A 15,768-nucleotide genomic window follows, 5' to 3' on the forward strand; every position below is an offset into this window, starting at 1 on the left:
TTTGTGATTCAGCTAGAAGCGAAACAAAGGTCAACCTTGCCTCAAAACTACGTTGAGGCAGCTTCCGAGCTGGTGACGTTATCATGCGGGCATTTCAAAAAGGAAAGAACATTTTACGGCGTTCACCAAATACCCTTCATTTGTTACCAGAGCCGAGCATTTGAGTAGTTATTGGCCTGTTGAACGTCAAGTAATAGAATAAATATTTCCAGCAAAGTTATTACAGTCAATCAATTTTAAGTAGATTATTTATATTTAGTTATTTATATCGTTGACGTAGTCAAATTATTTTTATATTTTAAAGCTTTCCTTACATGATTTCAAAGAAGCTTTTCCAATAATATTGTGTTATTTTTATTATTATGCGTTTCAATGAGATTTTGACACACTTCATTAAGAATGCTTCCAAATAGGTAGGCAGCCATAAATAGCTATATCAACTTACCTGTTGGATATACGGTTTGGAATATGTCACACAAGCAGTAACAAATTAAGTGACAAAATTGTAATGTCCTGTCATTTCTAATACTGCTCTCTCTTTGCTGACTCATCAACTATTTATGGTAGCAAATTACTTTTAACAATTCCCAAGTGGTTCTGTCACAAATTAAGCGTTGACTAATCAACTAACTAGTGTTGGCTTTAACTAGCTTTCAAATGTAAACATAGCAACCAGCTTGGGAATTATTCTGCCCAGCCATCTAATCAATAAATGTATGTATAAAAGTACATGGCTAATGCAGATAATTAACTCAATTTACTTCCATTAATGGGTTTTGTAATCAAAAATCCAATCTGTCGAGATCTCTCCGTCCACCTCGCTTCTCCCTTCTTCCACTTAACTGATTGACAATTTGTTACATTTAAGTTGCGATTCGATTTGCTTCACTGAGCGTCCATAAATCAAAGACAACGTGACGCCATTTATACGAGAGCAAACAGAAGAGAAAAGCAATTGCAAAATAAAACAAGAGGCTGCCTTAAGGATCTGTTTACCCCTTCGACCTTGTGACCTCAAATGATGTTGCTGCAACCGTTTGTGGCATGCCAGCTACACTTAGTAGCTCCCAATTTGTTGCTGGTTGACAATCATTGGGCTAACATCAAAGTTTACTGTTCAAACATGTCTTCAATTTGACGAAGGCACAGTTCTAGAGTTCAAAGTTGAAAACCCGGAGAGCTCAATATGCATAAGCCGCATGTGCCGCAAGCGGAACTAAAATCAAAATCCTGGCAAAGTCAAATCAAATATTTATAAAGCAATTAAATCACAACACATGCAACGAACATTGCAGGTGGTCGCGTGACACGCACGTAACTATCGGCATTAAATATCACTTTTATATAATCGTCACATAAACACCCTTAAATTACTTGGCATATAGACTTATAGATAAAAACCGAAAATATAAATGTGTATATAATAAATGAATTATTTTCGATAAGATTTTCTGTAAAACTTTCTATGTTGGAAGCATAAATCTTAGAAAGTAAATAGTAAAACATTTCAAACAATAACTCCTTATAAACTTATATTAATTTTGTCATTCAACAAATTATTGTACACAAGTGAAATTCAATAATAAACATTGATGTGATGTATTCATTAAACCGTCTTAAATTTGTATTATACCCAATGCTCTTATTTATATGTATTGATTGATTGATTTACACATTTTTAAGCACGAGCTGAATTTATATTGAGCAACAGAATTCCCTTGGGTGCCATTCTGAAGTGCTGAACTTTAATTTGCTGGGCACGGAGCATAAAGCATGTTTCGTGAAAACACAAAGTAAATGGCTGGCAAATTTTAAATTCCCCAGGAGCGGCATTTGATGCAACATTTTTCAATAATTTGCCTGCAGAAAGAGCAGCAGCAGCAGCAGGATGTGGCAGCAATGTGTGCCCTTCAACAAGGCATGCTAACTTTTTACTTACCTCGTTGCCTCTCCAACAAGCACACAAAGTGCAGCAGCAAATGCGAATGTGTGTGTGTGTGTGTGTGTGTGTGTATGTGTATGTGTGTGTGTGTGGGTGTTGAAGGCCACATTAAAGTTGGGCTGCAGCTGAACTTTTTTTGCGTTTGATTTGCGCTTTTTATTTGTTGTGCCAATGTTTACCTTTCAATCTGTTGGCGACATTAAAAATTGATATGCCACGATTATTGTTCATACGTCATGTGTAACGCACACATTTGTTATTTATGAAAAGCGCTGCCGCGTTTACTTAATCCGCTTGCAACTTAGTGCGTCGGCGAACAGATTCCCCAACAAAACACCCCAAAACACCATTTCGTATTACGAAAAGGAGCCAACGACAAATGCTATCAATTGTCACAGGACATGCAAATGGCAACAATTAGCATTTAACGCTTGGCGCGGGAATTGTCTGTTTAATTAGCTGATGATTACACTATGCTGCAAATTATTGGACACATTAAGAACCTGGGAAATTTAATTGGTTTAATTAAGTTTTTCCATTGGCAATTAAGAAATTTTAATGTATTTAATCTTTATAATTAACACTAACTTACTCTCAAAGGCATAAAGTAAAAATACTTAAATATATTTTTTAATATATTTTCAATATCTAAACAAATTAATTAAATAATAATTTTTTGTGCTGGTAAATAAATTTCGCGAATATATGTAAATTGAATTGGTTTAAGGATGTAGCTGCAACCACTGAACAACCGCATAATTGCAAACAATGTATTATGTTGACTCGTGTAGCTTAGGCTGCCTCAATAATGTTGCCCCATGGCGCCAAAGACACAAACAGCACAGAACAGCAGCCCGGCTGCTGTGCGAAGCTTTTGCTCAAACGCACAAAGCTTTCACTCCAAGTCGAAAAAAATGTGTTCTGGTTGCCGCCGCTCAGAATTTACGTTCAGTTTTCAAAACGCCGTCGACGATGCAAAGTCGTCAAGCGCGTTGGGCCAATTAAAAGAAAAAATAGCAAAAGGAGAAGGAAAAAAAAAAACATAAATAAATATAGCATATAACAAATAACATATACCAAATTTTATATAGTTTATAAAGTTGTGTTTGGGTGCGTAAGATATATAATCTTGTACTTGTTGTTTCTGATACTTGTTGCTGTGCAATCAAAATCCGGTTTTCGAAACATATTCAACAAATGGAATTTGTTTACTGTGCTGTGTGAAGAGCGAACGGAAAATAGAACTTGATAAAAATACACAAATTGTGTTCCATATTGGCAAATTTGTATTTTGAGATACACACAGTGGGTGAGAAGTGTGTCTGAGTGTATATAATTTGTGTGTTTTTCAATTTAAAGACAATTTCGTACGTGCTCGTCTATAAAGACTTCAGATGTGCATATTGAAATACATAATTCCTAAGCGATAGTATTTGGAAATGCCAACATTTTTAGACAGAAAAATTGGCAAAAAGATATTTGGCATATATTTGGGGTAAATGATAAGTAGGATAAAAGATATGCGTCATATAAATGTGGGGTAAAGTGGAATTCTATATTATTATTTGACTCATTGTCGCATCTACACAGAACCCCAATATCTTTCGCCATTATTTATGTCGTGATAAATAAATAAATATTTTAGTTCGTTTTTATATTTGTTTTCTAGGAAATCTCACATGTATTAGTTATGCAAATTTTGAATTATTTTCTTCATTGCTTTAACCCCAATTTATTGTTGAAAAAATAATTATTGACAGCAGCTTCTTTTATCAGTTTTATTTATCTACATAGCCATATTTTTATGAATTTGTTGAGTTATTTTCTATGATACAAATTGATTACTTTGGCTTAAGTAATATGGATTTTAAATTATAAATTGATAAATTAATAACTCTTTTTTATTTTTGTTTTTGTCCGCCTAAGATATATTTTATATCCACATAAACATAAGTCTTATTTATTAATTGAATAGATTATCACTTATATTTGTCTCTTGCAATTTTAAATTTTTAGCTCACACACAAATCGCACACAATCCAAATCCGACACTGAAAAGGAGAACACAGAATTACAACAATAATGCAAAGGTGACACATCAATTAAATAGATATTATTATTATTATATGATTTATTTATGTTATTCATTTATTCACTCAATCTATTAACATTAAACACATTGCCACCAGTGTCGCCCCTATATAATATTTATCAAATAAATATATAAACACCAACAAGAATGCCAATGAGATGACGACGTCATTCTCTCAAACCGCAGAACCAATTACAGAGAGAAAGAGAGACAGAGTGAGAGAGTGGGAGAGAGAGAGAGGGTGGGGGGAGGGCAGATGAGTTTCTCACTCAGCAGCTAAGTTAATAACAAATTCGTATGCGAAAAGTCGTTAAGCGGGTTCAAGTTCTTGGCAATGGGCTGCCAATTGGACAGCTTTTTGAAGGCAGACAGTGTATAAGTTATGTCAGACTTGAGCAGCTGCCTCTCTCGTTCTCACTCCTTCTCTCCCTCTCTCTCTCTCTCTCTCTCGTTCTCTTTCTGCCTCATCTTTCATATTTTTTTTATTTTTGTTTGTTGTTTGTTTTCATTGCCTGGCTTGGATGGCAAGCAACAGGTGCCGAGAGACCCCAGTAAATTGCCACATTCCCCACCGGCCCCAAATGACAAATGTCGCAGCACTTGAATCACTTGAGCAAGATGTGGAGCAGCTCAAAAATATATGTACGATATTAGTCGAACTTTGTAATACGAAGCTTTGACGACGCCTAGCTACCGTAACAATTAATCCAGGGGTGTTTAATTCCACAATGAACACAAACAAAACCCATCGTTAAATCGTTAAGAAAAAAGTTTGTTTCAATTTCACAAAAAAGAAGATGGTGCAAAGAAAAAAGTAAACATTTAAAAAGTTAAGTCTAGAAATAAATCAGCAAAATACACAAATTTAAGCTACGCACAGCAACGCCTGTGGGCGTGGCAGTTGAGAAATGAAAATGAATAACATAAGCCAAACAATTTCGTTGAAGAAAAGTCAACTCGGAACCGAAAAGAAATTTTGTAAATTTACCCAAGAGCTTTACATTATGGATGAGCCCCTAAAAGGCAGTTGACTTTCTCCCTTTTCAATTATTCTGGCCTTTAACTTGGCTGAAGCCAGCACTTTGATTGGTAGAAATTCGATCAGCTTCAAGTTTTTCTTTAACTGCTTCTCTTTCGACTTTCCACATACTTGCCAAAATATTTAAGCATGAGCATTATCAGACACATCAGTTCTTAAAAATAAACAATTTCCATCTATTCAAATTAACAGTTTTGTGTTAAATTTTGTTTTCTTAAGCAAAATAAGCTATTCAGATTTAAGTTGAAGTGCACGCCAACTGGCAATAAGCTCAACAGGTGATTGTTGTTGTTGTGGGCACTTTTCTCTTGCCAATTGCCATTTTGCGAGTTGAAAACGAAACGAAACTGTGTCAATTTGCTTGGCCCACGCGACGGATGAGTAATACGCAACCATATAATAGACATTAGCAGGCAGGTAAACACAATTTGGAATACACATAAAACAAAATAATGCCGGCACAAGTTTTACTGTACTCTCCAAAAGGCTTGGCGGCATCTTGAAATGACATCATCGCTAGGCAATGCTAATGAATCAGCTGCCTTCACTTAATCAAATATTATCGGCAACAACAGCAATTTGTATTACTGTTATAATAATTATTATTATTTTTTATTCTAGCGATAAGAACGAGGCTGTGCCGAGTGTGCCGCTGGCAGATTTCATTGTGCCGCCGGATCCGCAGCAGGAGGAACCAATTCTGAAGCTGGCCGAGCCCCCCACAATGAGTGAAACACCCGTGAGCAACCCTGCAACAAGAACAACAACAGCAACAACAGCAGCAACTGTAAATGGCAATGCTACAAATCAAGTTGTGGCCAGTTCACGCAACAGCGATGAGAATAGCATCTTCTCGATGATATATACGGTGGTCAAGAAGGTGGCCATCGTCGGCTCCATATATCTGGTCGGCTACATGGGCTGGTCTGTCGCCTGGCTAATTGCCCCAGTCATTTTCTCTGTGACCCGCGATCAGCTGGGCAAGACGTCGGAGAAGAAGCGCGACATTGCCAAGGCATCGGCCCTCGCCTCCGAGAAGGATGTGATTCTGGCACGCATCGATGAGCTGCCCGCCTGGGTCTACTTTCCCGATGTGGAGCGCGCCGAGTGGCTAAATAAGGTAAGCTTTACAACATAGATGATATCTAAACAAACGTTCTTATCACTGCCAAATAACTTAACAATTCAATTTGCACACTCGAAATCTAAACACTTTTTATTGCTCGAAATAGATACTGAAGCAGGTGTGGCCCAATGCGAACCATTTTGCCCGCACCATCGTCAAGGAGGTGGTTGAACCAAATGTGGCACTGGCACTCTCGCAGTACAAGATGAATGGCTTTCGATTCGATCGGATCATATTGGGCACGATTCCGCCACGCATCGGTGGCGTGAAGATCTACGACAAGAACGTGGACCGCAATGAGATTATTATGGACCTGGATTTGTTTTATGCCAGCGACTGTGACATTAACTTCTACTTGGGTGGCATGAAGGGTGGCATTAAGGATTTCCAGATACACGGCTGGGTGCGCGTTGTGATGAAGCCACTGATACGCTCCATGCCGCTGGTGGGCGGACTCCAAATATTTTTCCTCAACAATCCGAATATCGATTTCAATTTGGTTGGCGTGATTGACTTTATGGATATGCCCGGACTATCGGATCTGCTGCGTCGCATCATTGTCGAACAGATTGGCAATGTGATGGTGCTGCCCAACAAGCTACCAATATCGCTGAGTGATGAAATCTCAGCTGTCTCGCTCAAAATGCCCGAACCGGAGGTGGGTCTACATTTATTAATAATGGGTTGCCTGATCTATCAGCACACAATGCAACAATATTTTCAGTGCATGTTAAGAACCAATTATTATAATTTACATTTTGTTATTCAACAAATGCTTAAGGCGACAAACTACATATGGATTTAACTTGACTGATTTATTTATTATAATTAGGGATTGTTGCGCATACACGTCGTGGAGGCAAAGAATCTGATGAAGAAGGACATCAGTGTGCTGGGCAAGGGTAAATCCGATCCGTATGCGATTATCAATGTGGGCTCTCAAGAATTCCGGACGCAGATCATCGATAACAATGTGAATCCCAAGTGGGATTATTGGTGCGAGGTGCGTATGCTCGCTGCTATGAGACTGCAGACACAGCCTTGCTTTTTTGTAGTCTGTTTTTGCTGTTCGCCATTCGATTGCTGCATGCTACAACACACAAACACACACACACACAAGACTCACACAAATACACACACACACACACACAATGTCAATTCAATTCAATTCAATTAATTGTTCGATATTTGCTCAAGCCGTAGGAGTTCGTGTTCTATTTTCCATTTTCCATTTATCATTTACGATTTTTGATTTCCATGCATATTTCTTGACATTATGTACTCGTATTTTGTTGTGCTCGCCTGCCACTAGGCGCCAGTTTTTATTGAAATGGGTCAGTGGGTCGACATGCAATTGAAGGACTCGGATGACTCTAAGAAAGACGAGAGCCTCGGCAGGTAAGCTATACCTTTATATATATATACACACACATATATCTCAACTGGTTCGGGATCAAGTAATGCTGCTGCTCTACCCTATCCCTATTCCTCCTCCTCCCCAACCACACCCGAAAAAACCACACCGTACATCGTATGTGAGTAATTAATCGTAATATATTCTATGCTGGTTGCCTGTTGTATGATTGCCTGTTGCTTGATTTGCTTTGACAACGATTTGAATTAAATGTTCCAAGTTTACCCATTGTTCTCTACTCCCATCTCTCTCTCTCTCTCTGTATTGTATTTGTATTTCTATTTCTATCTCTCTCTCTCTCTCTCTCTCTCTCTCTGGATTTCTCTTTCTGAAACACACTTGTTTTTCTAGGCATCTATTTTTACCACCATCAACCACTTGGTTGGTTTTTCTTTGTGGGACTATGACCAAAATATGCCAGGCGTTAATTCCGATGATGTATTGGGCAGGTTGTATTGTATTGCGGCATGAGACTGCATTTATATTGTACCTAACTCCTTGTATTGCCTTTTTGAGTTCCAGTTATGTTTCATCTTGCTCCCGAGTTATGCCTTTTAGTTATTACTTATCTGTATTCACTAACAACCCGATAAACTGACCTTGACTTCAAATATCAACATTGACTTAGAGATCATAAAGGAAGTGAATCACACTCAGAATTAAAAAATATTTATTGTAAAATGTGTTCAAATTGTGATAAACATTTAAAATGACCTTCGACAGCTTCGAAGTTTTGACTTTAGGAATTATCCACTTAATCTTGCAAATTCTAAATTTCAAAATCGCAGGCAAATGAATTCATATGAATTTTAGTAGACAAATAAATATTACAAATTTTATTTTTTTATCAATATCAGCAAAAAGGACTTGAAGAAATATCAACACATAAAAGTTGTGCAAATTTAAATTTCAACAAAAATGAAGTGCAAAATAGTTGTGCTTATGAAGTTAGTGCTTAAGTGTGTGAGTACCCTCACAGAGTATTCAGACCATTCAAGTTTCATTCGTTTTCAAATAATGAGTGCATTTCCACATACACTAAACAGTGCCTCAAAACTATTGCAACACTCAGTAACAGATGGCCAATTGCAATCGCTTTCGTGGCACAATATTGTACACAGTATTGTAGACAAGCTGTTAATCTAACAAATAACTGACCTGAGCTGAACACAACTGCTAATTACTAACAACCTAATAGTAAATAAATAACACTAAGAATACTAACTTTGCATGTGCAATAAAACACTGACACTCGCAAACAGTTGGAGCACCTTGTACTGAACACCTTGCATGCCCTGTAGTGATTTAGAATGTAGATTGATTGACTCTCGAGTAATATTCACTGTACATATGTAAACCTTAGAGTTAGAGCCAAGCCAGCCAACTACTACTAACAGTATTAATTCAATGTCTTCCATATTATCGTATTGTTGTTGACTGAACGGATAAGGTTGTGGTTGAGGTCTCACAGCGTTCCATACTCGTGCTTAGGCTCTTTGATTGGGATCGTACAAGTGATGACGAGTCGCTCGGCAGGTCAGGCAATCGTTTACACATCAATATCAATCAAAATCAGTATCCGACAGAAAACCACAAAAAAAAAAAAAACAGCAAACACATTTCCACAAATAATACTTTATGAACTAAATTCAAATTGCTCACACAGTTCTTACAGTACTCAATTCCCAAAACAGTGCTCCACTTGTGGCCTGAGACCCGCTTTAAACACTTAACCAAAAATTAATGTTGTCTTTTTTTAATGATTTTCTTTATACTAATTATGCGTTTTCTCATTGCCACAATCTGCAGAGCATCTATCGATATAGCCAGCGTGATCAAGAAGGGCGTTCTGGATACTGTAAGTTTGAACAAAAAAAAACGAAATTTATATTTGTGATTGACTGTTGACTGATTGACTGACTGACTGATTGACGAATTGGTAATCGGTGTCAAATCAAAACTTATCTTAAGGCTACATTTTTTGCAGCTAGCAGGTTATTCGGAAGTCCACTGCCACTGTTGGAAAATAAGTTGCTAACAGCTAACAATTTCTATATTTATTTTTTTATAAACTGGAGTCTACCTAAATCATAGATTGTAATGGGACTTAGACAAGTAGTGAAACACAGAAATGACATAATGCTCTCTATGCTTCCACAGTGGCTAACCCTCGAGGATGCCAAGCATGGCGATCTGCATGTGCGTCTGCAGTGGTATAAACTTACCGCCGATCCCAATGATCTGCAGCAGATATTGTTGGAGACGAAACTGCTGCGTGTGAGCACCATGAGCTCAGCGGTTCTTAGCGTTTTCATTGACTCGGCCAAGCATCTGAAGGTACACAATATGCCCCTCTCTCAGCTCTCAATGGGTGTCCTTAATCCTTAAGTCCAAATACGACTCACGACTCGTTCACAGCAAGCACGTGCCAACTCCAAGCCCGATCCGTATCTGGTGTGCAGCGTCAATAAGCAGAAGAAACAGACGGCGATGATTTTCCGCGATGATTCACCGGTTTGGGAACAGGGATTCACTTTTTTGGTTAGCAATCCGGAGAACGAGTGCTTGAACATTAAGATCTATGACCAGAAGACTGGCAACGATATCGGCCAATACACGTACACACTCAGCACCTTGGTCAAGCAGTTCAACATGGAGATCATACAGCAGCCGTTCCAGCTGCAAATGTCTGGACCCGAGTCCAAGCTATACATGTCACTATCTTTGCGCATCTTGAAGGCTGGTGAGATTGACAATGAATCCGATGCCTTGGAACAGGTGGCAGCACTCAAGCGCAGCACTTCCGTAAAGACGCCCGACATCCCGGCACTGACCCATCAGGTCTCCAAGGTGAGCAACTGTTGAAAACATATGCAAACATATTCAAAAATAGACCATACAAAAAAAGGGTGAATAATCGTATTCAAATCAAGCTTTAATATATTTTCTACTAAATATACGAGTATATGCCAAAATATATCCGCAGTTTTTAAGCTTTTAAATTTGGTTCTATAATTATTAAGCATTTTTTGAGTTGATGAAAGTTTCGATATTAAATTCAAAAATTAATCTTATAATCAAAAACTTAAAATTAAATTATTCCTATTTAGTTAAAATTTAATGAAATTCTACCTCTATATATATATATATATATATATATGTATATATGAAGAACCATAAAAGACCAACATAAATAGAACTCAGGTCTCACAGGCAAAAAGTGCAATTTTTACCTAAATTCATCGTTAATCCACTGCTACCAGTTTTACACGATATTTTTTGTTCTGTGCTACAACAATATTTTATAGGATGATCAGGGGAAGAGCAATCGACTCGCGGCAGAATCACCGATTAGCGAGGAGGTGGAGTCCAGCATGAGTGCGCCAATGATCTCAGCGTCCGCATCGCTGGAGAAGCCAATTAGCGAGGTTGTCAGCACGATGCTGACACATCGCATGCCCGATATAGCCACAACATCGGGAGAGCATGGTCGGGGTCGCATACAGCTGTCGATAACGTATTCGGCACAGCGACAGAAGCTCGATGTGACCATACATAAGATAATGAATATACCGTTGCGCGATCCGAGCAACATACCCGATCCATATGTGAAATTGTATTTGCTGCCTGCACGCAGCAAGGAGTCCAAGCGCAAGACCGGCGTCATCAAGGACAACTGCAATCCCGTCTATGATGCATCCTTTGAGTACCTCATCTCGATTTCGGAGCTCAGGCATACGGAACTCGAGGTTACCGTTTGCAGCCAGAAGGGTTTTCTATCCCACGGCAGTCCCATCATTGGCATGGTAAGTTGATCTAGGGTTGCAACCAGGTAGTTGGACAAAAATCAACCCCTGGCAGCAAAACCATTCGCTTATAATTCCCAACACGTTGTTCGTCACGATCACCATTTAAATAGCAGATTTAAGGATCTAATCTTCGTTCTTGCTTCGGCAGAACATATACTAAAATTGGAACGATACAGAGAAGATTAGCATGGCCCCTGCGCAAGGATGACACGCAAAATCGTGAAGCGTTCCACATTTTTTTTTTGTGCAAATATATAAAACTAATTTTGTGCGCTTTTTTTTATAATTGTTGTTGTTTGCAGCTGAAAGTTCAATTGGATGACAGCGAGATTACAACGCCCATTGGCCTAAAGACTTGGTTCGATCTGGAGCCAGAGTCGAAGCACGAATAAATTAGTAACTGGACATGGAGCGATGGGGATGTGGTTCCAGAATCTCAGACAGCACAATCAACTGAATATTGTAAAACATTTTTTGTAATTGTAATTGTAATTGTAATGTGTAGAAACGAGTGTATTTTTAATTTCCATAAATTAACACTGGTTGGCCTTTCAACACTTGGACTTTGAACTCTATTGGTCGTGCCTCTAAATATTTATTTTTCGATGTAGTCAAATAAAGAGCACAACTTGTGCTTTCAACTATAATGAATGCATTTTTCAACTTCAACAACAATAAATATTTTTCGTTTATTTTTGTAGTTAGCAAATATTGTTTATTATCAGAAATGCCTTGTTCTCATTTGAAATATCAAATATTCTGATAACGTCTTGGGGTTAATATTGTACATAATTATGTTGACAGATCTGGTATAGGAAAAGCTCGACTCAAAGATACCCTGTACCCAAGACATAGCATCACTGAGCACACATTAATTTTTAATGTATTATTGTTATTCTTCAGACGAATGAACTGATGCATATTGAATAAGATGATTATCGCTTTTCAAAATTGAGCTTTGCTTTAAATTGAGAGTGGGCATCTAGAAGAGACACTTGAGTTAAGTTCAAGAATGAAAATGTGACGCTCGAGGTATTTTTAGAGATCCCATGGGATCGTACAAAGGAGGTAAAAACCATATATGTATTTAAATTGAAGAAATTTCAATAAAGTAAAGGCCTGCTTATCAGAGCAGATAGTTCAATACTAGCCTAAACGGATACATTTTGCTGTATTTTTTCCATGTAAATTGGTTTATTGGAAATAAAAAAAACTTCAACAATGACAGATTTGTATTATGAAGATATATTTTTAGTTTTCATTTATAATTATTAGTTCATTACTCAAATGTTGACTGGAAATTGAATACACTCATTTTCAGAATAGACAAATATTGCAAAAAGAAGGAGAAAAAATTAAATGAGAAAATACATATTGATTTATTGTAATGATTTAAAAAGAACAATATCGATATACGATATTTTAAGTTCCTTTCGCGCTTAGCCATTACACAAACCAATTAAAAACTAACAACAGATGACGCTTTCATTCGAGGTTGCTTGTATTTTTGATTATATTCGTGGTTGCTTGTAATTCCCAACAGCTTATTTGGCTGCTGCTACATTTATATACGCAATTTTTTGAGCTACATTTGTTCTTGCTTCGGCAGAACATATACTAAAATTGGAACGATACAGAGAAGATTAGCATGGCCCCTGCGCAAGGATGACACGCAAAATCGTGAAGCGTTCCACATTTTTTTGTGGCACCCCAGAGCCACTTGCAAATCAATTAAACAATTAATCAAATACACTTTCGGTGGAGAGAGTTTGTTTTGTTTTTTGTTGCTGTCGCCATTTATTTTCATATTGAAATTTGGTATGTATTTTTAATATATAGACATCTTGTTTTCTTGGTAGACATGCATAAATGTTGAGTGTGTGTGTGTACTTAAGTTGGTATCCTTAATTATTTATATATTTTTCGCTGTTCCGTTTATTTTATACATAATAATTATGTTTTGATTCGCCTTGGGGCATGCACAATTTATAATTTTCAACACAGAGTCTTCAAAATGTATTTTTTGTTTGTATATAAGTAATCATAATTGTATTTCAATTTGTTGGACACCACAATAATTGTTTGTTATCTTGATAACCTTGCAGACAGTCTGAAGATCAGTATAACTTAAAAAAACAGAGCTGCAAGATTGATCAGTGCCTCGATTAATATCGAAGATTTATAATTTGTTTGATTCTTTGTTTTCCATATCTAATGCCTAATGAATTTCAAAATACGTATTGTATGCTTTAAATGGACACGTGAATATGAATCAGGCTCTTGTTGTATATGTATATATATATATATATATTTATATATATTATTAGTTCCCACAGTTATTTCTTGGTTAACTCTAAATCATTTTGTTGACCATTCTTACGACATCTATGTATGTAAGTATGTATTTTGGTGTGTATATCAATTTGCTCCTTATTGTTTATCGAATATGAAACTTGTTTTCAACTTTGAGGTAGTTAATCCATTGTTTAGTTATTTTTTGTTTTCGATAACGATTACGATATTGTTATCGACATATATATAAAAAAAGGTAAATATGAAGCACATTTAATTAAAGCACACATTTACAATACATAACCATAACATTTATGTTTTCATGTATTATGTATTTATCTTTGTTGTTTGTTTTGTATTCATATTCATATTCGTTCTCGTTACAATATAATTAATAATTATTCAGTATATGTATATATTTTTGTATATTTCATATTTAGTATGCTCTTTACACATATTAAACACTGAGGAACTGTCGTGCTTACTTCAATGCCGCCTCGCACTTCATTTGCATATTTGCAATTGGACAAAGACAATCCTAAACCTAAGCAACTCTGTTCTATATATATGTATGCAAGTAATCTACAATATATATATTACATTTCAAACATTTTTAGTCGCTTTGCATGCGCTTGTACTTGGTGTGTGTGTTGTGTGTGTGTAGTTTTTTATTATTCGTAAATGTAATAATTTTGAATTCGTATTCATATCACTTATGGATTTGAAGCTCCTAAAACATGAATTTGAAAACCCTAAACAAAACTGATGGCCAATTGTTAATTGTTCATATTTAATAAGTATATAAGTTCCATATATGGTTTCCTTGCTTACTTATTTTCTTTCATTCATTCTTCTTCTTTTTTAAGCCTATTCTAACAACTACAATTTGTTTGTCACGTGCTCAACTCAAGTGGGTGATACGAGTGCCTAAGTTCTAAGTTTTTAACTTGAATCACTTTGTATTTGTATTTCCGTTCTCATTTATCAAAAAAAGAAAATCAAAAACAAACAAAAGAAACGAATCCAAATATAAATAAAGCCAAGACTTGACGTCCTTAGAATGTTTTGAATGTATTCTTTCATTCATTTTTTGTTTTTTTTTTGTTTTTGTTTTTGTTTTTGATATCAACTGAACACAATTTGTTGCGCAACAAATAGCAGTTATAAGGCTAGACGTTTAGAACCCAAATTAAAATTTTCCCCCCAACAGGAAAAACACACAAAATACTCAATACAAATATCACAAAATTAGCATCGAAGCAAAGCAATAAGTTCTTCAAAAAGAAAAAAAAAATAGAATCGAAATCGAAATCGTGTGTGAAACAAATCATATAATAAAACTCAAAGTGTGTTAAGTTTGTTTTTTGTTTTTTGGTTTTTTTTGGTGTTTTTGTATTTGAAACTTATTTCGTATGCACTTCAAAGAGCGACCCGCAAGTAAATTTATGAAATGAATGTAATTTAAGGTTTGCAAATTGTATGTGTGCCTAAAGTTGATTAATTATGATTTATATTGAAGGTAATTCATATGCGAAACGTAAACGATATGGTTATTATTATTAAGAAACTAAAAAGTAATTAGACCTTAATGGGCATTTGATCAGCCAACGGTTTCACATCAAATCAAATCAAATCATACAAAGAAAATTAAAATTATATCACCGCTCATATGTATGTATATGTATATGTATCTATATATAGATTTACAATATAGGTAATTAAAAGTATATATATATATAGATAGATAGATTTGTAATATAAAACATGCATAAAACTTTTACATACGTTATGCATATCGATTTCAATTAAACAGTAATTTTCTTTCATTGTTTTTTGCTTTTACTCCTTAGGCGCAAACAAAAACTTAAAAACTGACAAAACCTAGGACCAATAAATTGTATGTCGGGGCAAACATAATAAACATAATTGTTATATGTATATAGATATAGATGTGTGTATATAAAAGTAAAAGCTCTCAATTGTAGCGAAATTAATATTTAAACAAAAAACTTAGTGCTAAACATTGAACCAATTTATACATTGTTTAATATAGC

At 35.9% G+C, this 15,768-nt stretch overlaps 1 protein-coding gene and 2 non-coding genes across 8 annotated transcripts; all 3 read left to right on the forward strand.

Annotated features, from left to right (window-relative positions):
- The first annotated feature begins 2,897 nt into the window (after positions 1 to 2,897).
- LOC6564013 (extended synaptotagmin-2) lies at positions 2,898 to 11,977 on the forward strand. 6 transcript variants are annotated; one of them, XM_032736906.2, is made up of 11 exons: positions 2,898 to 3,251; positions 3,959 to 4,032; positions 5,695 to 6,193; positions 6,306 to 6,857; positions 7,032 to 7,202; positions 7,512 to 7,597; positions 9,423 to 9,471; positions 9,774 to 9,950; positions 10,032 to 10,463; positions 10,922 to 11,419; positions 11,725 to 11,977. In XM_032736906.2, the coding sequence occupies exons 2-11, from the start codon at positions 4,025 to 4,027 to the stop codon at positions 11,812 to 11,814; spliced, it is 2,562 nt and encodes an 853-aa protein (XP_032592797.1). In that variant the 5' UTR covers positions 2,898 to 3,251; positions 3,959 to 4,024; the 3' UTR covers positions 11,815 to 11,977. The 6 variants fall into 6 exon arrangements, with proteins under 6 accessions (XP_032592797.1, XP_032592796.1, XP_032592795.1 ...); XM_032736905.2 differs by having other exon boundaries at positions 2,898 to 3,052; XM_032736904.2 differs by lacking the exon at positions 7,512 to 7,597 and adding an exon at positions 7,965 to 8,062 and having other exon boundaries at positions 2,915 to 3,052.
- Positions 11,555 to 11,661, forward strand: LOC6564014. The gene has a single exon (XR_047195.1). It is a non-coding gene; the product is annotated as a U6 spliceosomal RNA (small nuclear RNA).
- A 1,038-nt stretch (positions 11,978 to 13,015) lies between the features above and the next one.
- Positions 13,016 to 13,122, forward strand: LOC6564012. Its single transcript, XR_047194.1, has one exon. It is a non-coding gene; the product is annotated as a U6 spliceosomal RNA (small nuclear RNA).
- Positions 13,123 to 15,768: the final 2,646 nt, after the last annotated feature.

This window comes from Drosophila grimshawi, unplaced genomic scaffold (genome assembly GCF_018153295.1).
Source record: "Drosophila grimshawi isolate 15287-2541.00 unplaced genomic scaffold, ASM1815329v1 contig_311, whole genome shotgun sequence".
In the NCBI taxonomy this organism is placed as follows: domain Eukaryota; kingdom Metazoa; phylum Arthropoda; class Insecta; order Diptera; family Drosophilidae; genus Drosophila; species Drosophila grimshawi.

Coding starts and splice junctions, on each gene's coding strand:
- LOC6564013 (XM_032736904.2), top strand. Junction 6,194..6,305: donor GCGCCGAGTGGCTAAATAAG/GTAAGCTTTACA, acceptor TGCTCGAAATAG/ATACTGAAGCAGGTGTGGCC. Junction 9,951..10,031: donor ACTCGGCCAAGCATCTGAAG/GTACACAATATG, acceptor ACTCGTTCACAG/CAAGCACGTGCCAACTCCAA.